Below are 26,736 nucleotides of genomic sequence, written 5' to 3'. Positions count from 1 at the left end.
ATTAAAATTCCTTGTCTCTTTAGGAAGCACAGGAATGCTATAAAACACCTCTGGATTTGCTTCAGCACATTTGATCAAATCCTCCTATGCGAAAATGGATTCAACAGAACAGGGAAGTGTCACATCGCCAGAATGAGATTTTTAAGCTATTTCAAAACACTCTGGAACAACTACTAAAGCATTTAGCAGTTATTGTGCTAGATCGAATCCCCCAAGAATTCTTACCATTATCCAAAAAAGCATTTAGAAAAGTCTTAAAGTGCCACATGAGAGCCTTCCTCTATTCCTGGTCATCTTTACAAGTCGTGCGGAATTAAAATTGTCTCAGCATAAGCCTTTCTAGTCTGAGATTTTACAAATAAGCTTCATTTAGACTATTCAAATTCAACAAAGTGAAAGAGGACCACCTGTGAATTCTTCAGTTCAGAAACTGTAACATGGAAAAGACCTCAAAACTCATTCAGGGATTTCCCTGGTGGTCCGGTGGTTAAGACTCCGCCTGCCAATGCAGGGGGTGTGGGTTGGATCCCTGGTCAGGGAACGAAGATCCCACATGCGCGGGGCAACCAAGTCCATGTACCACAACTACCGAGCCTGGGTGCCACAGCTAAGATCTCGCGTGCCGCAACTAAGGCCCAGGGTAGTCAAATAAAAAAACCAGCAAAAAGCCTCACATAGCCATCCCCCCAGTGTACAGATGAAGTGAAAGCTGGCCGACAGCGCTTCTCAGATGTGCTGAGTGGAGGTCACATGGCTAGAAAGAGCCAGAACAGAGCTCCACCTCACACCTTTGGGCTCCCCAGGATAAGGGTCCAACTCGGCGGTGCCTGCACAGAACTGAGGTCGGCAGGCGGGCTGGGCACGGGAAGGCAAAGAGGGAGACGAGGACGCCCAGTGCTTTGGGGGCGGCCTGCGGACAGCGGAGCGGATCTGAAGGGAAGCACACTCTGCTCCTCGCCAGCTTTTCTGCAGGCAATTTCAGTCAGCCTCCTGACATGTCGAATGAGGACGGCTGTGATGATTACCTGAGAGACCGCCGGTAGAGAGTTTTGGGCAGAGGACAAATCAATTGCAACTATTTCAAAGTGCTTTCTACTTTTAATGACTGGCAAGAATTTGGACTTTGCCATCAAATCTTCAAATACAGATACGTTTTTTCCTGCAACTTGGAACATGAGTATTAGGATAAATTAACAGAAGATTCTACCATGATGTCCCTTGGTACAATGAGTTCTTTATGATTAAAAACAAAAAACTCCCAAATATCTAGGTGCAGACTTTGTCTTTATATTAGATTACTATGAAGTATATACATATTTGCTTCTGAATAATTTAGTCAGTCCTGACTACAAATGGTTATATTGTTGGTTGATCATTATATATTGCAATGGCTGAGCATTACAAGCAGTTGGGAAGCTGTTTTATAAGTATTTATATATGTAACTCTCCCTCCATATATACACATACACACACATATATTTATATAACATATTTACATATGTATACATATAGACACATACACACTATACATGTACAAATACATATTTACATATGTATTTTGTGGTTCTATGTGTATATATAAATATAAAATACATACTTAGTGACTGAACAACAATGTGTGTATATATATGTAAACATATGTATATATACAATATATTACATGTATATATGTGTATGTATATTTATATACAATCAATCACACATGTGTAAATATACACAGACACAGATACACACACACACACACATAAATATTCCTGGACTTCTTCAAAGGCTTTCTCAATAAAAATACATGATGAGGAGTATCAAGAAATCAGTGTTTTTTTTTAAAGCACAATTGGTGATTCTGATAATCAGCTGAATCTGGAATTTACTGGTTGGAAAATGGGCCAGAGATATGATTCAATGATTCTTCTGTTAGTCTTTCTCAAATGGACTCATATTTTAGGAGAGTTCGAGAATGTTCTAGAGAGTTCTAGAATGCCTTCCCTGGTAGCTCAGCTGGTAAAGAATCTGCCTGCAATGCAGGAGACCCAGGTTTGATTCCTGGGTCAGGAAGATCCCCTGGAGAAGAGACAGGCTACTCACTTCTGTATTCATGGGCTTCCCTGGTGGCTCAGATTGGTAAAGAATACACCTGCAATGTGGGATACCTGGGTTGGAGCCCTGGGTTGGAGAGACCCCCTGGAGGAGGGCATGGCAAGCCCACTCCAGTATTCTGGCCTGGAGAATCCCATGGCCAGAGGAGCCTGGGGGACTACAGCCCGTGGGATGCAAACAGTCAGACACGACTGAGCGACTAAGCACACACAGAATGCTTTAGCAAGTTTACTTATCATGATTTGAATTGTTCCATTTGAATTTTCATTATTCATTTTCTTGAACAGAGTGTATAGGAATTTCACTAGGCTCTCTTCCAAGGAACCAGAAAAAAATGTTCCCAGTGAGGATGAAGACAGTGGGATCTTGGCCTGGTGACCTGAACAAGGGCTGCCACTCTGAGTGGGAGCCGCCATCTCCTCTGGCTACCCATTTGCAAAATCATCAGATGAAACAACAGGTTCCAGCTCATGTATCTGTTCTACCCTGATTGACAGCAAATGCCTGGAAAAGTCTTTTGAGAAGATTCCTGAGGCAGAGTAGAGATCCGCAAAACACAGGGGCTTTGATGAATGGATCTGTCACAGACACGGGACAAAGACGAAGGGCCGCGTGTGCTGGGTCAGGCCATTCCAGAACCAGATAACCTGTCAGTCTTTTTGAAGCTGAAAAGTTTGATAAATCCATGAATCAACCAGAAATAATTCATTTTTTTATGAAACAAAATATGCTCTGGGAAAACCATCATCATGTGGAATAAAAAGCTCACACTTCTTTTCACATGAAAAAATTAAAGTACTCAAGCTGAGTGATCTGAACAGACCAAAGGTTTCAATGGAATTGAGAAAGAAATCAGTAACCTGAAAGAGGAATAAACCAGCTTTACAGCAACAACATGAACTAAGAATGGAGAGCTGACTCAACCGTTTCAAAATAGCCGATCATTTACTTGCTTTATTTGTGACTTTGTGCATAACTAACCAAAATCCTGATTAGCCTCAATCTTGTTTGAGATGATAAAATTGCACCGAACTGAACCACTTGAATGACTGATTCTTGTATTAGGTGTTTCTAAAATTACAGTATGCTATTTCCAAGAACAATGTCTTGTTATAATGAGAGGTCTCAATCCCACAGATATGGGAGAGGCTTTAATTTAAATCTCAGAGGCGTCATTCATGCAGTTCACCAGCAGAGCTATTGAATTAGATAATCTCTTTCATTCTTGGGAAAATATAGAGATTGTAAAATGTTGCGATGTATGAAAACCAGATCCACGAAATATGCTGCAAAAATGAAGAGTAATAGAATGATTCTAACAATTCTATCCAAGACATGGGCTATACTCAGTGTATGTGGAGGGTGGTTTTAATAATCTGGTCTAAACTGTAAATGCATCACAAGTCTTCCTTTCATTCTAGTGAGTTACTGGGTCTGATTAGAGCAGTACGACTTAACTGGGAATGACTGTGCCCCCTCAGGATGCTGGGCCACATCTGGAGATATTTTCATTGTCATGACTTGGAAGTTGAGTAGGGAGGGGGAGTCATCTTACTGGCATGGAGTGGGTAGAGCTCAGAACTGTTACTAAACACCTTGCCACATACAGGACAAACCTTCACAACAGAAAAATTTTCAACCTAAAATGTGAAGAGTGCTGAAGCTTAGAGATCCTACATCAGCCTCTGAGATATCCCAAATGCCACCTAACAAACCCTGGTTAAAGAATCTCCAAACCCTCCCTTATATTAGGGAACAAACTGGCCTCTTGATCCAGCTCAGATTCTGACTCAGGTGACTATTTATTTGTCTTTTCAAAAATTTCCCTTTGCTGTAGTTTCATTATTTATTTACATTCTCAACCTACCAGACATCAGTGCTTACAATGTGCCAGGCACTTTGTAAATACCAGCACTTATAAATACCAGCTCATATGAGGCAGATCCTGTCATTATCTCATTTTTTACAAACGAGGGACGTAGGGCAGGGCAGGGAGAGTCAGTCATCCAAAGCACCCAGCTAGGCAGGGGCGGACTAGGAGCCAAACTCAGGTACTGGGCCTAAGAGCTTCTGTTCTTCTGTTCTCAACATCCATATCAAGTCACGCTGGAAAATTAAATCCCACTGTTTTCCAAGGTCCCATCACTTTCTTCTTACTGCATCACCTTCTCTCACATCGAACTTCATCAGGAGGCCCTCTCCCCATTGCTTCTGAGGACTGACCCTCTGTTACCCATATTCCTGGTGAGTTTAGGACATGTGTGTGTTTGTGCCCAATCGTGTCCAACTCTTTGCAACCCCATGGACTATAGCCCACCAGGCTCCTCTGTCCATAAGATTCTCAAGGCAAGAATACTGGAGTGGGTTGCCATTGCCCCCTCCAGGCGATCTTCCCAACCCAGGGATCGAACCCAGGTTTCTCACGTCTCCTGCACTGGTAGGTGGGTTCTTTACCACTAGTGCCACCGGGAAAGCCCCCAAGTTTAGGATACAGATAATTAAAAACCACATGGACCTCAGAACCTTGTGCTGAATGTCCCCTGGATGCTCCCCAGTGTGCCAGAAACTCTACAGACACAATTTCTAATCTCCTCAAACCATCTGAAGTGGGTGTTGTCATCTCCATCTTATATGTCAACCCAACCTCCAAGTTCAAGCGACCTTCCCAGAGCGACACCATTAATACGTGGCGGACCCAGAATTTGGAGTCAGATCTTTCCGTTTCCAAGTCCTGAGCTCTTTTGACATGATGCAGCCCATCAGGAAACATACATCTTACACACGCTGCAGGCGGGAATTAGGGCCAATGAAAGTAACACGAAACCACCTTCACTGCACAGAGACAGATCAGAGGGCGCCCATGAGGTATTTGATGAGTCCTCCTAGCCTTTTATTTTTCTAAAGAAAATTGAATGTGTGGTCGATATTTTACAAATTGGGAAATTTCACACAACATTTTTTTTCAGATTTCTGGTTTCTCTTTAAAAGTCAGGCATATCTGTCAACACGTGTTGATGTACATTCCTGCAGGGCAAAACTCCACATGCTTTCTCCAGGTCATCAGTTTCTCACACACACACACACGTTCACTTACACACTGTCTACCAGCCAAGCTTCTATGTTCTACAGTATCCCAGGCACGCAGCTCTAATTTAGATGCCGAAAGTAATCCACTCCATTACTGGAATCTGTGATCAGCAGAGTCATACAAAGAATAAACTCTTTTGCTCTTTTCAAATTTCTGCCCAGCACACCTCCCCCAGTGAGATTTGTTGTTGTTTAGTCGATAAGCTGCGTCCGACTCTTTTGCAATCCCATGGACTATAGCCCCCAGGTGGTTCAGTAGGTAAAGAATCTGCCTACAATGCAGGAGACACAAGAGACATGGGTTCGATCCCTGGGTTGGGACGATCCCCTGGTATAGGAAATGGCAACCCACTCCAGTATTCTTGCCTGGAGAATCACATGGACAGGGAAGTCTGGCAGGCTGCAGTCCATGGGGCTGCAAAGAGTTGGACACGACTGAGCGACTAAGCAGCAGGGACTGTAGCCCGCCAGGCTCCTCTGTCCATGAATTCTCCAGGCAGGAATACTGCAGTGGGTTGCCACTTCCTCCTCCAGAGGATCTCCCCAACCCAGGGATCGAACTTGAGTCTCCTGCATGGGCAGGTGGGTTCTTTACCGCTGAGCCACCAGGGAAGTACATACAGTGTTTATATACAAACAGTAAAGACCTCGTTGATTGCTATTAACCAGACAGAAGAAAACCACCCTTAAAAACAGGCATAAGCAAGATAAACAAATAGGCAAGATGGAGCAGGTTGAAAGTTTGCGTCTTACAAACACGGACTTTCTGTCGGAGCCTTACTTGGGGTTGTTGCAATGCCTCTCCTGATACCTGACGCCTCCACCACATGTTCGGGAACACTCTGACCACTTCGACCAGGCAGACCACTGGCCATGGACGGGCCGGGGCCCCAGCTCCCCCAGCTTGACACACTGGCCTTGCCGACACCACTGTGAAAACAATATGTGACATTCAGAGACCAGCTGGGAAAGCGGGCGGAGGTTAGACACCTGCGGGACAACGGGGCGAACCCGAGGCTACAGATGCCCTCAAGGCACTGCTGGCCACACCTGCCGGGACCCCGTGCTCACCACGTGCAGTCTGAATGGCTGACACCTACGGAAAAGGGCATGTGTCACCAGCGGGCTGAGTAGGGTAGGCTTTGTGAGCCGTCCGGGTGACATGTGCAGATAAGGGTCCACCCAAGAGCCCAGGGAGGCAGCACAGACATGACCACGGAGCCTGCCTTGTCATTTGCAAACAATGGGGTGCAGAGAACCCCAGGCTCATGGCTTCCAAGGGAATCAGTTTTTCAGACAGGAACACAGAATTTATCATGATGATTATCGCACCAGAGAGACAGGTATAATTACGCATACATTTTTATTCCAAACCATCCCCGTAAGAGCATTTCTGATGAAACCAAGTAGCTTTCAGGCCACACAAACTGTGCTTCTAGGTAACACCCTTTGCCCTTCCATCTGTATGAAAGGTCCGGCTGATGACTTTGGGCGGAGTGTCCTTTCCAAACTAGCTCTGGGTCTCTCCTGGGCTGGTGATCTGCTCAAGTTCAAGAGCTGTTTTCTGTGCCGATCTTTCCGTCTGCATTCTCCTTTGTCCTCCAGTCCCAGTTATGCGGGTTCCCTCTGTCCTTGGGGGCCCCCAAGGAGTGGTTTTCTTCCCACTGTGGTGCTTTTATTTTGAGCAAGTTCTGCATGACTTAGCATGACTGCACACTTGCCCAAAAGCCGCTGCAATGAGATCCAAAGAGTTGGGGTTTGGATCATGCCAGGTTCTACCGAGGAGTGGGGGTTCGGTTACAGAATTAAGGGGAGGGAGTTTTCTCTTTCAAATCTCCACTTTTCCCCCGTGACACCTTGGCTTCGTGGCTGTTTACTGTTTGGAAGGCTTGGTTGCGAGTGTATTGTGATGAGGTCAAGTGAGGACTTCCTCTCAATTCCTTGCCACGTTCTGATGAGCTCCCCGAGTTTTCTTTCCCCAGATTCGTTGCCACTTCAGAGTTTGCACGAAATCACACAGCATGCCTCAGAACTTTGAAGGGGGGACGGTGGGTCATTTGAGGATTTTGTCAACCATAAGCATGAATCTGAAGCTTCCCCACCAGGAATATGATTTTCCTGGGCTAAGCTCAGTGGTTGTGACAAAATAACAAGAGCCAACAGCAATAACAGAAGCAGCTACAGTTTATGAAGTTGCTTATAGGTCCACAAGGATGCCACAGCAGGGTGGGGGAAACTTGATCCACAGCAATAATACAACTCTCACAAAGCATGTAGCAGTGAATAACTGAGTGAGAGAAATTTAGCAAAGAAAAACTAACTTGCTCAAACTACCCAATTAGCAACACAATTAGCAGAGACTGGGGTTAAACTCAGTCACCTAAGCTCTAATGGCAGAAAGTAAAGAGGAACAAAAGAGCCTCTTGATGAGCGTGAAGGAAGTAAGTGAAAAAGCTAGTTTAAAATTCAATATTCAAAAAACTAAGATTATGGTATCCAGTCCCATCACTTCATGGCAAATAAATACATGGGGGAAAAGTGGAAGCAGTGACAGATTTTATTTTCTTGGGCTCCAAAATCACTGTGGACAATGACTACAGCCATGAAATTAAAAGACCACTTGTTCCTTGGAAGGAGTTATGACAAACCCAGACAGCATAATAAAAAGCAGAGACATCACTCTGCTGACAAAGGCCCATATAGTGAAAGCTATGGTTTTTCCAGTAGTCATGTACTGATGTGAGAGTTGGACCATAAGAAGGCTGAGCACCAAAGAATTGATGCTTTTGAACTGTGGTGCTAGAAGAGTCCCTTGGACAGCAAGGAGCTCAAAACAGCTGATCCTAAAGGAAATAAACTCTGAATATTCACCGGAAGGACTGATGCTGAAGCGGCAATACTTTGGTCACTGGATGGAAAGAGCCAGCTCAATGGAAAAGACCCTGATGCTGGGAAAGATTGAGGACAGGAAGAGAAGGGGATGACAGAGGATGAGATGGTTGGATGGCATCACCGACTCAACGGACATGAGTCTGAGCAAGCTCCGGGAGATGGTGAAGGACAGGGAGGCCTGGTGTGCTGCAGTCCATAGGGTCACAAAGAATGGGACATGACTTAGTGACTGAACAACAACTATTAGAACATTTAGGTATTTCTAATCTAAGAGAATTTGCTATAAGGGACAGAATGCCGCTATCGGGCATATCAGAAGCTCAGTTATGGCCCTGGGAGGGGAGTCTCAGATGTGCTGCATGGAGGGACAGTCCTTTCTTTGTTACTAAAGGAAATACCTGCTTCCTGAGACTTGTCTATACTGAATCAAGTTTAAAAAGCAAACAGTTGAGGGACTCCCCTGGTGGTCCAGGGGTTAAGAATCCGCCTTGCAATGCAGGGGGCATGGGTTCAATCCTTGCCTGGGGAACTAAGATCCCACATGCTGTGGAGCAATTAAGCCCATGCGTTGCAACCACTGAGTCTGGGCACCTCCACTAGAGAGTCCATGTGCTGCAATAAAGAGCCTGCACGGCCCAAAGGTGGTTCTGTGGGCCGCAGCTAAGAGCTGACGTAGCCAAATAAATAAATATAAATTGTTAAAACAGCAAACAGACAATGAAACCCTCCAGCTCCTGAAAGAGAAACACTTGAGCCCAAGCCTCCATCTAAAAATGGAAAACAAAGGCAAAAGGAAAAACCCCTTCTTAAAAAAAAATGGAGCCAACTCGGTTATATTAGCATTGAGTTTTAGAAGAGCTGCTAAAGAATAGCTAGTTAATTTAAAGCAAAGTCAGAAAATAGATGCAGCCAAAGCATTCCATTCTGAGGTCACGGTACAAATAGTTTGGGTCCACTGCGTTATTAAGTCTCTAGAACTAAAAACTAGCAAGTATGCAGTTTACCATACTCAAGCCACAAACGGTCCCTTCCGCGGCAGGCATGAACTTGGTCTCACACCTGTGGCCCACTCGGTGGCACCAAAGGGATTTGCAAATGTCCTGAAAGGAAAGAAGGAGCTGGTAAGTGTGATGATACAATAAAAATTAAAATATCCAAAGCTGTTGTACACCATATTCTGTTTTGAGGTGGCTGAAATGGGATGTTATCTGGAAAGGAGAGGCAAATAAAGTTAGCGGTGGCAAAGTAACTGGTAAAACATCCTAGCAAACGTAGAAGCAGGACATTTCTACATTATCTGTATATTCGTATGTGTTTGGTAAGGACTAGGAGGTAACAATAGCTAATTTAGACACTTTTAACTAAGAGATTCGGCATACCACCATCATCACCACTATCATCGTCAAAGCAGAACAGATCAAGACCGCATTAATGCAACTCTGATTCAAAGCCTTGTCCTGTATTCCCCAGGTCGCATGACCTATGAACAAGCTATAGAAGCCCTTTAAACGGCAGTTTCCTCATCTGTAAATAAGTGATAAAATCAGCACTTGCCTCAGAAGGGTTATTCCCAAGGATAGAAGTGTCATCACCATTGCCTTCTTGACCTTTATAACTTTCAAGCATTTGGACAACTTCATTCTTACACCAGACCTATGAGATAAATTAACTCTCAAGCTAATTTATTTGCTTGAGAAGAATGGCAGAAGATGGGAGAAGGACATGGCACCCCACTCCAGTGTTCTTGCCTGGGAAATCCCATGGACTGAGGAGCCTGGCGGGCTACAGTTCACGGGATCGCAGAGTCGGACACAACTGAGTGACTAAACAACAACAAGCTGGATTGTACTAGGCAGAATGATCCCTCCCCCCATGCAAACAACCACATCCTACTTCCAGGAACCTGTGACTGTCCTAGGTGATATAGCAAAGGAGAACTAAAGTTGCAAATTAAATTGATGGTGTTAATCCATTGCCTTTGGGATGGAGATGGTCTTAGATTTTCCAGATGGACCCTAGGTAATCACAAGGGTCCTTAAACAGAGAAGAGGGTGCCAGAAGAGAACCAAAGAGATGGCACTATGGGGAGCACTCAGGGAGGCTTTTGAAGAGGGAGGAGGAGGCCATGAATCAAGGGATACAAGCAGCTTTGGGGGGCTGGAGAAGGCAAGAAAATGCCTGCTCTTCTAGAGTTTCCAGAAGGAGCACAACCTCACCAACTCTTGACGTTAGACCAGTGTGATGCATTTTAGAGGTCTGCCTCCAGAACTGCAATAAAATACATTTGAGCTGTTTTAACTCAGTCAGTTCATGGAAACTGATTACAGCAGCCGCAGGTAATGATTACTGTCATTAAAGTCATTTAGTGGTGGACACTAGTCCTTCACATTGGGACCCCCAAGCCCCAGGGCACGGACCAGTACAGGCCTGTTAGGACCTGGGATGCACAGCAGGATGTGAGCTGCGGTGAGTGAGCGAAGCCTCATCTGTGTTTACAGCTGCTCCCATCATGCTCATTACGGCTTGATCTCTGCCTCCAGTCAGGTCAGTGGTGACATTAGATTCTCATACGAGCACAATAAATGCAATGTGCTTGAATCATCCTGAATCTACGCCCTTGCCACTGCCCTGCTCCATGGAAAGATTGTCTTCCACGAAACCAGTCCCTCATGCCTAAAAGGCTGGGGGCCACTGCCCTATATCAACTCGTTTAGATGAGGGAACTGAGTAAGATGCTGGACACCCTCAAGCTGTCATGTCACCAAGCTGGTAAGTGGCAAAAGGGCCAGATTCCAGAGTCTGGGTCCTTGACCACCACACTGGATCTGCATTTACTACCAACCCTGCTTATTTAACTTCTATGCAGAGTACATCCTGAGAAACGCTGGGCTGGAAGAAGCACAAGCTGGAATCAAGATTGCCAGGAGAAATATCAATCACCTCAGATATGCAGATGACACCACCCTTATGGCAGAAAGTGAAGAGGAGCTAAAAAGCCTCTTGATGAAAGTGAAAGTGGAGAGTGAAAAAGTTGGCCTAAAGTTCAACATTCAGAAAATGAAGATCATGGCATCTGGTCCCATCACTTCATGGGAAATAGATGGGGAAACAGTGGAAACAGTGTCAGACATTTTTTGGGGGGGACTCCAAAATCACTGCAGATGGTGACTGCAGCCATGAAATTAAAAGATGCTTGCTCCTTGGAAGAAAAGTTATGACCAACCTAGACAGTATATTCAAAAGCAGAGACATTACTTTGCCGACTAAGGTCCGTCTAGTCAAGGCTATAGTGTTTCCTGTGGTCATGTATGGATGTAAGTGTTGGATTGTGAAGAATGCTGAGCACCGAAGAATTGATGCTTTTGAACTGTGGTGTTGGAGAAGACTCTTGAGAGTCCCCTGGACTGCAAGGAGATCCAACCAGTCCATTCTGAAGGAGATCAGCCCTGGGATTTCTTTGGAAGGAATGATGCTAAAGCTGAAACTCCAGCACTTTGGCCACCTCATGCGAAGAGTTGACTCATTGGAAAAGACTCTGATGCTGGGAGGGATTGGGGGCAGGAGGAGAAGGGGACGACAGAGGATGAGATGGCTGGATGGCATCACCGACTCGATGGACGTGCGTCTGAGTGAACTCTGGGAGTTGGTGATGGACAGGGAGGCCTGGCGTGCTGCAATTCATGGGGTCGCGAAGAGTCGGACATGACTGAGTGACTGAACTGAACTGAACTGAACTGATGTCAAAAAGCTCTCAACTTCTCTACCCCTTGACTGTCTACTTATAAAGTAAAGTGCCTGAACCAGATTCCTTCCAGTTCAAAAGGTAAACTTGCTTTTCAGAATGACATCATAAACGGAAGGTCAAAATCATGAATCACCAGAGTCATTCTGTTTCATTTGCCACATTCTATTGACCAAGGTCCATTTTGGGGAAAACATTAACAACGAGGGAGGAAACAGCATGATTTTTATGGTCACTTGTTGGAGCCCTGAAAATTCAATGACCCAGGCACCCAATTCTCCAAGCATTCCAGTTAACAGAGATTCCATGGTTAGAAAAACATGGCAAGAACATACTTAGAAATCTTTCACAACAAAAGTGTTCCATTAGACAGAAAACATAGGGAAACAGGAGGTGCAGGCAATGAGCCTCGTCTTGTGGGTTGTATAACGTGTCTCTTAAAAAGAGAAGGGAAGGACCTCTTGATCCCTGGGTTGAGAAGATCTCCTGGAGGAGGGCATGGCAAACTATTCCAGTACTCTTGCCTGAAGAATCCCATGGACAGAGGAGCCTGGTGGGCTACAGTCTGTGGGGTCACAAAGAGTTGGACACGACTGAAGTGACTTAGCATGCTTGCACAAAGTATTTCCAAATCTCAACACAGCTCATAAGACACAACATGGAAACGTTTCCCATGGAAATGGACCTGTCACTGACATTAGCAGAAAGCACGAGGCAGCCTTCCTACCAGATGGATGAAGTTTACCATCTCCATGCATTCCCATCTGGGTCACCCTGGATCCAAGAGGGACCAGTTAAGGTGGAAAAAACCCATCTCTATCAAAACAGAGGGATGGGAGGTCACCACGGAAACAAAGCTGCAGCGAGAAAGGCTTTCAGAATTAAACTGCTTTCTGTCTTACAGCCCAGGTCAAGCCATAACCCACACCCAGAGCCAGCCACAAAAATGGCCCCAGAGTGGACCAAAGCAGTGGAGGCCCCATTCCCTGGCCAACGCCAAGCCACAGGGCCGAAGAAAAGGGGCAGCCGGAGGAGACCGGGAACATCAAGCCAAACACAGAGACACAGGGATTCCAGAGTGAAATACGACAGGCTGTGCAAACACGTTATTTCTTTTGTGGTGGAGCACAGAAGTCAAGTGTAATTATAGCCAACGACGCGCTCTGACGACCCAGAGCCTTCGGAGCAGGCTTCCTTTCAAGAGAAACAGAAATCAGAGTCTGCACTTTTTCCTTGTTCTTACCTCTTTTTATTTGTTCAGCCTATTCATCTAACTTTTCCTTATCTATAATTCCTTAGACTTAAGTCATAATTTAAGGGGAACAAAATAACCATGGAGACCCCAAAGGCCTCGTGTTGCCTGGATGTGACTTTTAAGGAAAGAGTCTCAGTGCTGTCCGTTGTTCTCTCTGGTCCCTAGGGCCCACCTTCTCCTACTGTGTCTAATGATCAGACGCCCCTTTAAGGGAAGTATGAGGTGCACAAAGCTTAAAGGTCTCTGCCAATCCAACTTTATCAAGCATCTCAAATTTAATACAACCGAAACACAATTCCCCAGCTGTCCCCCCAAATCTGTTCCACGTTCAGCCTTCAGCAGCTCATTTATGACACCCCCATCTTATTAGCTGCACAAGCCCCTCAAGCCCCAGGGTCATCTTTGGTTCCTCTCTTTCTCCAAGAGGCCACTCCTGCTTCCTTGAGGAGTGATGAGAAAGAGATGGAGGCGAAATCGTCCATGTTCTGAAAATGGGAGTGCTAACAATACGTGGGCTTTGATCAGACTTCCTTGGTAGTCCGAGGGTTAAGATTTCATGCTCCCAATACAGAGGACGTGGGTTCGATCCCTGCTCAGGGAACTAAGATCCCACATGCTATGTGGAACAGCCACAAGAAATACATGGACTTTGATTATCATTGTAAATCCAATAAGCAATTACTGAGTATCTGCTAATACTCAGGTACATGACAGGCATTGCAGACACTCTATCTATTGAGGCAAGAGATATACACCGACAGTTAAAATATTAGGATCACAGGTCTATGAAGATGACATAAAGGGTGAAAACAGAGCTCAGGGAAAGTGGAGTTTAAGTTTCCTTGGGGGAAAAATGGAGGTAATATTTGAGCTGAATCTTTAACAATAGTAATAAAAAAATGAGAGATACTTGTCCTCATGGCCATGCAGCATTTCAGGATGGAAAGCACACAAAGACCTGTGGACACGGAACCAGGAAATGCCTGAGAAACTTACAAGCTCATCAATACAGCTGGAATCTAAGTCCCTGCGAGAGTTACTAGAAGTTGAAATGTGATGTAGTAAATTTAATAGATTGCAAAGTAGCTGTATTTAGATACTAGAAAGTTTCTCTTTATTCCTCCCAACGTCAAATTCTTTTTGAAATAATTTTTTACTGGGGGTATAACTGATATACCACTTCATGGCAAATAGATGGGGAAACAATGGAAACAGTGACAGATTTTATTTTCTTGGGTCCCCAAATCACTGCAGATGGTGACTGCAGCCATGAAATTAAAAGATGCTTGCTCCTTGGAAGAAAAGCTATGACAAACCCAGACAGCATATTAAAAAGCAGAGACATTACTTTGCCAACAAAGGTCTGCCTCGTCAAATCTATGGTTTTTCCAGTAGTCATGTATGGATGTGAGTGTGGGACTATAAAGAAAGCTGAGCACCAAAGAATTGATGCTTTTGAACTGTGGTGTTGGAGAAGACTCTTGAGAGTCCCTTGGACTGCAAGGAGATCAAACCAGTCAATCCTAAGGGAAGTAAATCCTGAATATTCATTAGAAGGACTGATGCTGAAGCTGAAGCTCCAATACTTTGGCCACCTGATGCGAAGAGCTAACTCACCAGAAAAGACCCTAATGGTAGGAAAGAATGAAGGCAGGAGGAAAAGGGGACGACAGAGGATGAGATGGTTAGATGGCATCACCAACTCAATGGACATGAGTTTGAGCAAACTCCAGGAGATGGTGAGGGACAGGGATGCCTGGCGTGCTACAGTTCATGGGGTCACAAAGAGTCGGACAGGACTGAGTGAATGAACAACAACTACAAAATAACTGACATATGGGATTCCCAGGTGATAAGGAATCTGCTTGCCAGTGCAGGAGACACAAGAGACGTGGGTTTGATCCCTGGGTCGGGAAGATCCCCTGGAGAAGGGAATGGCAACCCACTCCAGTATTCTTGCCTGGAGAATCCCATGGATAGAGGAGCCTGGCGGGCTACAGTCCAGGGTGTCACAGTCAGACCCAACTGAACACACATACAACACAATGATTTGATATTTGTATATCAGGTCTTCCGACCCCTCCAGACACCCCTACGTCTGTGCCTTTCTTCAGTTTCTGTAGTCTTTTAGTCTAGAACTTCCACATGCCTCTGCACCACTACCTAGGAAACACCATCACACTGAGACGCTATCTTTCAAAAATACGGTTTGGTTCCAGAGAAAGATCTATAACTTCAGGATAGTTGTTTAAACTTTGCACAGGCATCTGACAAATGCTTGTTGAATATATGATCCTCAAGTAATGACAGTTATTATTATTATTATTATTATTTTTGGCTGCATAGTGTGCCTTTCAGGATCTTAGTCCCCCAGTCAAGGATTGAATCAACACCCTTGACAGTGAAAATGAATAGCTCTAACCATTGGCCCACCAAAGAGTTCCCACTAGTAATTTTACGAGTTCATTTTATATTTCTAAGGAAAATCAAAGTCATTACCTTTGTGCATTTGTGGCATATTTAGTGCTGCACATACAATTAGCAAAGGAATAAGCTAGCAATACCTTTAAGAATGGAATGACAAGAGACAAAGTTAGCGGATAAGCTTTTTCCAAGAAAAGAATGGCTACTTTTTTCTGCCAAAAGCTTCCCCTTAGTTAGAAGTGATTGTGAATTTGTTAATTTATACATATGATAGACTAGTGTTTGCCAAATTAAGACCCATGCACCATGGAGGATATACAAAAAAAAAATGTGGCTGGTGTATGCATACATTTTTCTAATAGTTATGCACTTAAGTTGCATTAGAAACACACGTAATCCCATATCAAACCGGTGATTTGGGGGTTATTATTTCTTAGGACTGGACTTCTGTTTTTTTTCAAGTGGGTTGATTCATAAAAAAGCAACAAGTGAGTCATCATACAGAGATATGGCACAACTAATAAAAGTAGTTCTTAAGGACTGAATGTTAATGCTGAAGTTTAGGAAACACTGGTATTACCTAATGAGGAGGAAGCACCCATACTCATCAGTATGGGTGAGGAGATTTGTTTAACCTCTGCCATTTAAAAGTTGTGTGGCTTTGGGCAAATGGAATTCTCTGAGCCCCAGTTAAAAAGCAGGTGATGATTCTCCCTTCAAAAGGCTTTTGTGAAGGTTGAGGAAAAGTGAAATATGTCTCTAAGCAGAACACCGTGTGGAGCAGAGGCTTGATGAGCAGTTGCTACAGAGTGATGGGCAGTGGTGGTGCTGCTCATGGTGGGAACGGTGGTAGAGGAAAAGAAGAGAGAGGAGAGAGGAGGGGAGGGAACAGACACAGAGATGGGAAGGGCAGCTGCCAATCTCCATAATTTCCAGGTCTCCAGACACCCAGGATTTCCACATTTCTCTTTGGATACTAGGAAGCAACCAACTTAAAAATGATTCTACTTTTTAGTGATATTGAGATGTTCAGTGGCCTGGTTGTTGATGAATTAAAAGAATGTTTCTCCCCTTTCTACCTCCTGGACTTTTGCTTTTTCCCATGTATCTTTTTCATAGAAAGATACATCTTCCTTTTTTTAATTTTAAATTTTATATTGGTGTATAGTTGATTAACACCCTAATTCGATTCCTGGATCAGGAAGGGCCCCTGGCGATGGGATAGGCGACCCACTCCCGTATTCTTGGGCTTCCCTGGTGGCTCAGCTGGTAAGAATCCACCTGCAATGCAGGAGACCTGGGTTCGATCCCTGGGTTGGGAAGATCCCCTGGAGAAGGGAACCGCTACCCACTCCAGTATTCTGGCCTGGGGAATTGCATGGACAGAGGCACATTCCAAGGACTGTATAGTCCATGGGGACGCAAAGAGTCGGGCACGACTGAGCAACTTTCACTTTCACAGTTGATTAACAATGTGTTATTTTCAGGTGTGCAGCAAAGATGAATGGATAAAGAAGATGTGGTATGTGTATACATAATGGAATATTACTTAGCCATTAAAAAAAGATGAAGTAGTGCCATTTGCAACAACACAGACGGACCTAGAGATTATCATATACTGTGCTGTGCTTAGTCGCTCAGTTGTGTCTGACTCTTTGTGATCCCATGGACTATAACCTACCAGGCTCCTCTGTCCGTGGGGATTCTCCAGGCAAGAATACTAGAGTGGATTGCCATTTCCTACTCCAGGGGATCTTTCCGACCCAGGGATCAAACCCATGTCTCTTGGGTCTCCTGCATTTGGTAGGCAGATTCTTTAACACTGGACCACCTGGGAAGTTTATCATACTAAGTGAAGTAAGCCAGAGAAAGACAAATATCATATGATATCACTTATATGCAGAATCTAAAAAAAATAATACAAACTTATTTATAAAACAGGTAAATGTTCCTTGAAAGAAAGACTTTACCCAAAAATCTTGAGTAATCTTGAGTAATCTTAAAATTACTCAAGATACACCTTGAATTTTTACATACCAAAAGAAGTTAGCTGCCAAAGATCATGTTCATATTACTGTAAAAGGTATATGTATGCATTTTGAAGGGGTGATGGTCTTATATGAATTACACTAAAGGCGAGGGTAGGATGATTTAAGAGAATAACACTGAAGCATGTACATTTCCATACGTGAAATAGATGACCAGAGCAAGTTCTGTGCATGCAGCAAGGCACCCAAAGCTGGTGCTCTGGGACAACCCAGAGGGATAGGGTAGGGAGGGAGGTGGGAGGAGGGGTTCAGGATGGGGGGACACACGCATATCTGCGGCTGTTTCGTGATGATGTATGCTAAAGCCCATCACAAAATTGTAAAGTAATTATCCTCCAATTAAACTCATTAATTAAAAAAATAAGAGCATGAAACACAACAAAATGAACAAAATTAGTTATGAGCATTAGGTGAAAGCCATTGTATCCAGATTTACTACTTGTGATAAAATCGTTGTCTACAGAGGAGGAATTTGGTATTTAAACCAGGCGTGGTCTACAGGGGATAAGTCTGGATAATTCATTGACAGTAAAATTGCCACTTAATTATCACGCCAAACAAATGACATTTCAGAGGTAACCCAGACTCTAACCCTTGGCCTTAGCAAACCAAATGTTTATACTTCTGTTAGGTACACAGACACACGATAGAATCTTAGTAAGTTTGAAATCACAAGCAAACATACCTTCACAAAACCAAGGCTGCATAACTTGGCTTTGGCTCCAAACTGCCACTTGCACTGTGTGTCAGCATCGTAAATCTGTCCTGGTAGTTTGTCTGGATATTTATACTGTCCTGTTTGCTTGGGCTCATCCACCAGACACCCAGCCTGAGGAGTGCTGCAATAACACATCCTTATTAGTTACCATGTTTATCTGTGATCTCACCACACAGAACATTATACTTCTGAATGCGTTCACGCAAAGGAAAATGTAACATGGCAAAGCAATAGGCACACGCTTAAAATTAAGAGTGAGTCCTGTCCTGTCTAAGAAAATGAAATTTACAGGACCACAAAGTGTTTACGTGGGACTGGAAGTTACAGGTATCTGATTGGTTAAACTTGACCTGCAAGGAGATGGGAAACGTCAACTTTCCCCAACAGTCTCATTCAACAATATTCAACAAATTTTTACTGAGTGCCTGCTCTGTGGTGAGTACTAAAGTCATAATTTAAATAAACTAGAGACAATTACCTGTCTCCACAAAGTTGAAAGTCATGCTGTGTTTGTTTTAAACAGATAATGGGGTGTGGTCGAAGATATATTTTACCTCCAGTAATCTTTATGAGCAACAAATGAATAAGGTTTTTGAAAGAAATCAGGAGAAAGGATACAATGGGAACAAAGCAGAACAATCTCCCCGAGGTATACTGAACTGGGATGTGTTGGAAATAAACACAGTCCAAATGGGATGGATTTTCATGCACCTTATCTCCACTTATTTAAATAATTAAACTAGAGATAAAACAGCATGGTGGTTACACATGACTTTGGAGTCAGACAGATGGGGGTCCTAGTCAACCAAGCCGATATGACCAACTCTTACATATCTGATTACTAACGTAATCTGACTTCTGTAAGAGTTGTTCACAGATCAAGCAAGACAAAGTGACACGCTCAACACAGCACAGGAAGCATTCAAAGTTAGCTTTTGTTGTTCTTATTGTCATCATCAGCCAAAAGAATTTAACTATATCATATTCGTGACATTCAATTTATAGTAAGAAATTCAATTTATACTAAGTTGACCTTGATTTATCATATTTATTGATTTCATTCTCACATGAGATAGGAAAGGTAACTTTAGGCCCCAGACCATAAATTGAAAACTAGTAAGAAAATCTCCTATGTGACAAAGTCACATAACAAAAGCTTTGTCAATATCTCACTGTCCTTTGGGGCATCGTTTGGTTTGACATCCTTCCACTGAATCATCCTTGCCTGTGTATATGGCTAATTCTGTAAACATCTGCAAATAATATGCAATGGTACAGGTTAAAGAAAAAGTATTAAGAATATCAATTCCCAAAGAAACTTGGTTAGTTTCCCTAATACCCAGTCAAGAGGAGATGCCTTTAGAACCTGAGTGTTCTTGTGCGTCAACATAGATTAACAAGGTATATCTACACACATATGAAAAATGAGATACATACATACATGTCTAATGCCTCTAGTGTTGTATAATGTCCAAATGGTTAAATAGGTATTATATTTAATAAAATCAAAGGAAACTTCAAAGAGTTTCAAGCTGGTGTTCATCATTTAATACCAATCAAACAGATTCCTAACTCCCATTTTACTAATAAAATAAATCCAGGAGTTCTGAGTTACTGGAGGAATTTTACATAGCTTTCATGCCCTTTGGATGTCTTTTGGACACCGAGTTAGCTCCTGGCCATTTCACACAAAATAGCCAATCACCACAATGCTCCATTCATTGCAAAACAAACACTCTATTTTAGTACTTTTATTTTTTTTATTATTTATTTATTTTTTATTTTACTTTACAATTCTGTATTGGTTTTGCCATACATTGACATGAATCCACCACGGTGTACATGTGTTCCCAAACATGAACCCCCCTCCCACCCCCCCTCCCCACAACATCTCTCTGGGTCATCCCCGTGTACCAGCCCCAAGCATGCCGTATCCTGCATCGGACATAGACTGGCGATTCGATTCTTACATGATATTATACATGTTTCAATGCCATTCTCCCAAATCATCTCACCCTCTCCCTCTCCCTCTGAGTCCAAAAGTCCGCTATACACATCTGTGTCTTTTTTGCTGTCTTGCATACTATTTTAGTACTTTTAATACTCTTATGACCGAGTTGATTGACTAGATTAAAATAATCAGTCACAATAAAAAGATAATATACCCAGCAACCTCTGGATGTCTTAGAGGAGACAGTTCTAAGCACAGATTTTGGAATCATAACAGATCTAAGTGTGTCTTTTGTCCTCAATTTACCAGCTGTAGAACCTTCAGTAACACTATTAACCACCCTAAGACTCAATTTCCTCAACTCTAAAATGAGGATAATAATAGGACTGATGTGAGGACTGACTGAGGCATTATGTGGAGAACATGTAACACAGTATTAGGCCTTCCATGTATTTTTTTCAGCCACAGTCATGACAATATCATCATCATCATCAACCCACCAAGTACTTGTTTTCATGTCTACTGAGTACCATGCACGGTCACTCCTCCGAACCTGGGAGCGCCCTTGGCTCTGGCCTGTCTTCTTACCTAAGGAATTTCTTGAGGTACTGCCGGCTGCACGAAGACCATGAAAACACACCATTGTTTCCGGTCAGCGTGGGTGACATGATGTTGCCTTCCGTTTTCCTGCAGGGGTTGCCTTCTCCATCATGAACCATGCCGAAACTAAGACAGAAAGCAAACAGAAAGGCTTCCGTGAACCCATTTTCCAAACTATAAGCAGAGGACGAAAAAGGTGTACTGAGAATCAGGGAACCCAAGTGAGGGACAGAGTTACTGAAACTGTAAGAAAAGAGAGCTGGACCATAAAGAAGACTGAGCGCCGAAGAAGTGATGCTTTTGAACTGTGGTGCTGGAGAAGACTCTTGAGAGTTCCCTGGACTGCAAGGAGATCCAACCAGTCCATCCTAAAGGAAATCAACCCTGAATATTCATTGGAAGGACTGATGCTGAAGCTGAAACTCCAACACTTTTGGCTACCTGAAGCGAAGAGGCTACTCATTGGAAAAGACCCTGATGCTGGGAAAGATTGAAGGCGCAAGGAGAAGCAGCTGACAGAGGATGAGATGGTTGGATGGCATCACCGACTCAATGGACATGAGTCTGAGTAAGCTCAGGAGATTAGTGAAGGACAGGGAAGCCTGATGTGCTGCAGCCCATGGGGTTGCAAAGAGTTAGATATGACTGAATAACAACAACGATTCTGTTGTGACTCTCGTCTACAAACCAGCCATTTTCCCATCATTCCTCTCAATTTATCAGGTTAGTAATGGCAGGATGGCTATATACTGTGAGCTGATCAGTAAGGGCCCCAGGGATTTAAAAAAATTTTTTTAATTAATTTTTACTGGTTGCTTCACAATACTGTGTTAGTATTTACTGTAAAGTGAATCAGCTATACGTATACACATGTCCCCTCTTTTTTAGGTTTCCTTCCCTTTTAGGTCACCGTAGAGCACTGAGTAGGGGTCCCCTAGTTGTCTGTTTTATCCTCAGCGGTGTGCATACATCAATTCAGTCTCCCAGTTCATCTCACTGCCTCTTCCCCCTGGGTGTCCATACATTTGTTCTCTACATCATCTATGTCTCTATTTCGGCTTTGTAAAAACTAAGATCTCTGCTACTTTCCTAGATTCAACATACACGGGTTAATACACGGTATTGGAGGTGATGGGTCCACACATAGGTACTTATTAACCTCAACATACACTCAGGGAAAGCAGTTTCCCAAGCTCCACTTTGCCCAGTTCGGTTCTTCTTTGTACCTAACCAAGAAGCTAAGGGGTTTGTTTGGGAGACAGTCTTTCTAAATATATTCGTGAAAGTCAAAAGCAGAGGGAAATTTATGTACAAAGCACCAAAGGAAAGAGGAAGAGTCACAGAAATGGGGATAAGATGGGGAGAGATCAAGGCCATTCCTCTAAGAGGAAAAGGTCATTAAAGCAGCACCTTAGTGTAGTTTTCCAGATATAAGAAATCCAATTGAATTGGATTTTGAGCTTAAATTTTTTTTAAATTTCCTAACTTTGATTTGACAGCCTATCAGAAGATAATATGCATTTTCTTTGGTACATGTCAAAAGTTTTATCAAAATCTTATGACTTGTCTCCTTCATAATTTAACTATTAGGCCACGTTACTTACAGTCTGAACAACAGCAAAGTCCATTTACACACACAATGGAATACCAAGTATCCAACAACTATCACATGTTGTTCAACAAGAGCCTTGACAATGACTGGCCTTTGTTTGGGCCCTTCTTTCAGTCAAGTGTGATCTTCCCTGGTAGCTCAGCTGGTAAAGAATCTGCCTGCATTGCAGGAGACCCTGATTCAATTCCTGGGTTGGGAAGATCCCCTGGAGTAGAGATAGGCTACCCACTCCAGTATTCAGGGGCTTCCCTGGTGGCTCAGATGGTAAAGAACCTGCCTGCAATGTGGGAGACCTGGGTTTGGAAGATCCCAAGGAGAAGGGAACAGCTACCCACTCCAGTATTCTGGCCTGGAGAACTGCATGGACTGAGGAGCCCGCGGGCTCCAGTCTATGGGGTCTCAAAGAGTCAGACACGACTGAGCAACTTCCACAAATGGAAAAAACAGTCAAGTACTATCATAAACCTTATATAAGATGTGTCCTATTTATTCCACCCAGATCGGTAATAATCATAGAGCAAAGCCAATGAACCACCCAACTGGCTTTCATATAAAGCGGTGCATCGAGGGGTCACTTACTTGTGCCCTGACTCATGAGCGATGGTGAAGGCCAGGCCAAGCCCTGTGTCCTCATTGATGGTACAGCTTCGGTACTTGCTGCACATCCCACTGATGGGGGCGAACCCTGTTGAGAGAGCAATTTCAAATCCAAAGGAAACACTCCTGATCATTTCTGATGTCCAAATGCTGTGCACACTTTTAGTTTAAAAGATGATTGGGTTTTTTTGTTGTTGTTGTTGCAGAAAAAAGGCTAAAGGTATATGGCTCTCTGTCCTCTCTTATAGATAAGAGTAGAACTTAACACTTTGTTTCTTTTTAAAGATACTTTCAGCTGAGTCCTTCAAAGTTCAAATAACTTTTTTTAAAAAGCATGCTTACTTAGGGGCACAGTTGAATGCCACAGAGACTAGGCAGGCTCTTTTCAGCTATCCAGCTCTGCACTCAAGATGCTTTGGGAATAACTTACAACTTGTGTAGTTAAACGATAATTGATCTCATGCCTGCAGGATCATTACAAAGTTTAATAAAAAAAAAAAACACAACAGGAATAAAGTAAAGGGGCCCCCATTCCACACTGTTCAGTTAAACAGAACAATATTCAGAGAGGGTACAATGAGGATACTCCACAATTTAAAGATTATCTCCTTAATAAGAAACCCCAGAGCCACTCACCCAACAGAAAGTTTCCAGCCTGTGTTTTTAGCTGACATGGGTGTGCATGAAGTACGTGTTCATATCATACCTAGAGTGTCACATGGTTCATTCTTCCAGGAACAGATATCAAATCCCGTGAGTAAGATAGCATGGTCATGCCTCTTGCCGTTCTTTCCAACGAGGGCAGACTGCCACTGACAGAAACTATTCAGAGACTGGTCTGCATGATGGTTGATCAGTAATCCTCCCTACAGGAAAACCGCACAAATCAAAGTGTGGATGTGTGACAGGTGTGAGAATGTTGCATCACTCCATTTGTACAGGCAAACACAGAAGCATCACGTTTCTGGGGGAAGGGTCAACAGGGGAAAACACTTGAGCTAAGGTTGGATGGAATTGGTGTTTAAAACGGTTGCAGGTAAATGTTCACAATATTGGAAGTAACCACAGAGTTTTGGTAGTGTGCTTTGTGACCAGTTGTATTTCTATTACAAATAAACTGGCATCAGTTAGAAGCACCTTTGTCCGTCTCACACTGGTACCAGCTTTATAGAACTGTTACTGCGTTTACAACATAACTATTACTTAGTGGGGTAAAGTTCAGTGGGTCCTTCAGTTGAGCATGAGGACAGAACTGATCATGGCTTGCTTACTCCTATGTCAAAATTTCCAGGAAAGGGCTCAGCACATCACAACAATCAATAAACTGAAAGCTCACTGAATGGATGAAGAAACAAATAATTACAATATTCTAAAGGGTAAGCAAGGATCTACTCTTAAATTTTTTAATCAAATTTTTCCTAAGAACTATTAACTTGGGTCAAGTTGAGAGTTTTTAGACAAAACCCTTAATTATCAGTGAATTAGGATGCTGCTGACTTTGAGTCCTTGGGAACAGTATAAGTAGTAAATTAGAAGTATCTCCCAAACAACATACACCTTTTCTTCTTTTCCAAAATTCTAAGAATAATTTGATACATTGTTAACCTCTGGAGCACTAGAGATCTGGCAATTATATTCATTTTTGCCTCACCTCTGACTCTCTGCTTTGTCCATTCATTACTGGGTTTACAGATGAAGAGAAAAATGCCTCAGGGGACTTAAAAATAGTCAGATTGGTAACTCCCACCTCAGAAAATACAGTTGTATTCAAAACACCACAAAGCAGGAGATGCTGTACAAGTTAACACTTGTTCTGCTTGCATCTCCCTGTAACTAAGTCAAGGGCAGTTAAATATCCCTTGTTTATTTTCTGTAGTACCTAAGGTGGTGCTGGGAGACAGTAAGCTATTTACCTGAATTTTCGGATGACTTATTTTCAGTATATTTTCAAAATATCCTTTTGTAATTACCCAGAATCTCCAACTTGCCAAATCCAGCTAACATTTAAATCTCTTACCAAATGTACTTTCCTTGTGAAGCCTGCATAATATTTCATAATGCCTATATTCTACTTTTTGTATTCATTTTACTTTTTCATAGCCATATTACATATGCACTTTTAACCATATTTTATATCATTGTATATCTACACATATATTGTATGTTTATATATAAATTATCATTTTGTCAGGTTTTAGTATTTAAATACTCAACCCTATTGGATTGTATTTCCTTGAGGGTAATTTGAAATTTTCAAAGTTGAATTTCTAATGACAGTTCCATGGGGTGGCAACATAGCAGGTGTTCGCTAAGTGTACCCTGAATGGCAGAATGAGTGGAGAAAAAAGAAATCAAGTGTGGCACCTACAGGTTCTTGTTCCAGAAGAATGAGGCTCACCACGACAATGTTTATATCACTTCCAATGGTCCCATCTTTAAAGAGGCTGGAAACCTGTTGCAATGAATTAAAATCAGAGAAAAGTTAAAAAAAAATTTTTTTTTAATTTCCAAAACTGCAAGGGAAGATCAATAAAACATATTTATGAGCAAGTATGCATTGATTTGCCCAAATATATTTATGTAGGAAGCCAATTTTCCTTCCAACTTAATTTTTTTCAATACAATCACGTGGCTGCATCTGCTGTTTAACTTGCACATGGGAATTCCATGATTCTGAGCTGTCTCAGGGAGGCAGAGGGCCGGGGTCCTGACTGTCTCCGTACCATGTTCATGACCGTGAGAATGTATGTGGTGACGTTGGCCTTGCCGTGCTTCTCCACCATCTTCTTGTCTGCCACCACAAGGGTTTCCACGTTGAGGCCCTTCTGTGACTTGCCAGCTGACCTTCTGGGCCGTCCTGAGCTCCCATATTCATCAAACCTGAGATAGGTGTCCTCTGTGGGAGGCTTAGGGGCATCTGAAAGGAACAGAAGAGCATTTGGAAGGGCCGTCAGCAGAGACCAGCGGGGGAGACAGACAGACGTCTAAACTGGGGGAGGAGGGAGACCGCGTAACGAGCACTTCACTCATCTCCTGGCAGAAGATGCCACGGCCCCTGTTCTGGGACTCTGGACCTAATCTGTGGTCAAGAGAGACTCTTTCAGGAGAAGGTGCAATGGAGGGACAGACAAACGGATTGAGTAACTCAAAAGTGGCTCTCCAAAGAGTCAAAGAAAAGAAGCTACAATTCCAGCTGGAAGAGTGGGTCAAGAAAAATTGGTATTGTGGGAAGAATCTTTAAAAACATACGATGCGCATTGTATTTGATTGCTTAGAAACTGCAGACACAGACATTTTCCTTTGCTTCTGAATTCATTATCACACTTTGTATTGCTGCTGTTCTTGTTCAGTGGCTAAGTCATATCTGACTCTCGGCAACTCCATAGGTTACAGCAGGCCAGGATTCCCTGTCCTTCACCATCTCCCAGAATTTGCTCAATGTCATGTCCATTGAGTTGGTGATGCTATCCAACCATCTCATCCTCTGCTGCCCCCTTCTCCTTTTTTTCTATATACAGTTTGTATGTTATTTTCTAACTAAAGTTTACAAATATGTATCCTGTAGAATGCTGCCCACGTTCTTGTTTCATCAAGACAAACTTTAATATAGTACAAAATAAGTGGTCAATAGGACTCTTTGACCCAATATTAATTTAGTTGCTGTGGAAACAGAATGGTCAGAAGTGATATTTTTAAATTCTATTAAATGCTTT

The 26,736-nt window shown here is 43.0% G+C and overlaps 1 protein-coding gene across 1 annotated transcript in view; it reads right to left on the bottom strand.

Moving 5' to 3' along the window:
- The window catches only part of ADAMTS18 (ADAM metallopeptidase with thrombospondin type 1 motif 18), a 147,312-nt gene that overhangs the window by 51,404 nt on the left and 69,172 nt on the right, over positions 1-26,736 (bottom strand). Inside the window, exons 3-10 of the mRNA XM_040253487.1 lie at positions 25,747-25,940; positions 25,392-25,475; positions 23,730-23,889; positions 23,006-23,111; positions 20,803-20,940; positions 18,231-18,384; positions 9,081-9,176; positions 5,966-6,114 (exon numbers count right to left, since the gene is read on the bottom strand). Coding sequence (XP_040109421.1) covers positions 5,966-6,114; positions 9,081-9,176; positions 18,231-18,384; positions 20,803-20,940; positions 23,006-23,111; positions 23,730-23,889; positions 25,392-25,475; positions 25,747-25,940 — 1,081 coding nt within the window. The remainder of the gene's footprint in view (positions 1-5,965; positions 6,115-9,080; positions 9,177-18,230; positions 18,385-20,802; positions 20,941-23,005; positions 23,112-23,729; positions 23,890-25,391; positions 25,476-25,746; positions 25,941-26,736) is intronic.

This window comes from Oryx dammah, unplaced genomic scaffold (genome assembly GCF_014754425.2).
Source record: "Oryx dammah isolate SB20612 unplaced genomic scaffold, SCBI_Odam_1.1 HiC_scaffold_13, whole genome shotgun sequence".
NCBI classification, from domain to species: Eukaryota; Metazoa; Chordata; class Mammalia; order Artiodactyla; family Bovidae; genus Oryx; species Oryx dammah.
The sequence above is the reverse complement of the archived record's forward strand: the minus strand, read 5'-3'. Positions and strand labels throughout refer to the sequence as shown.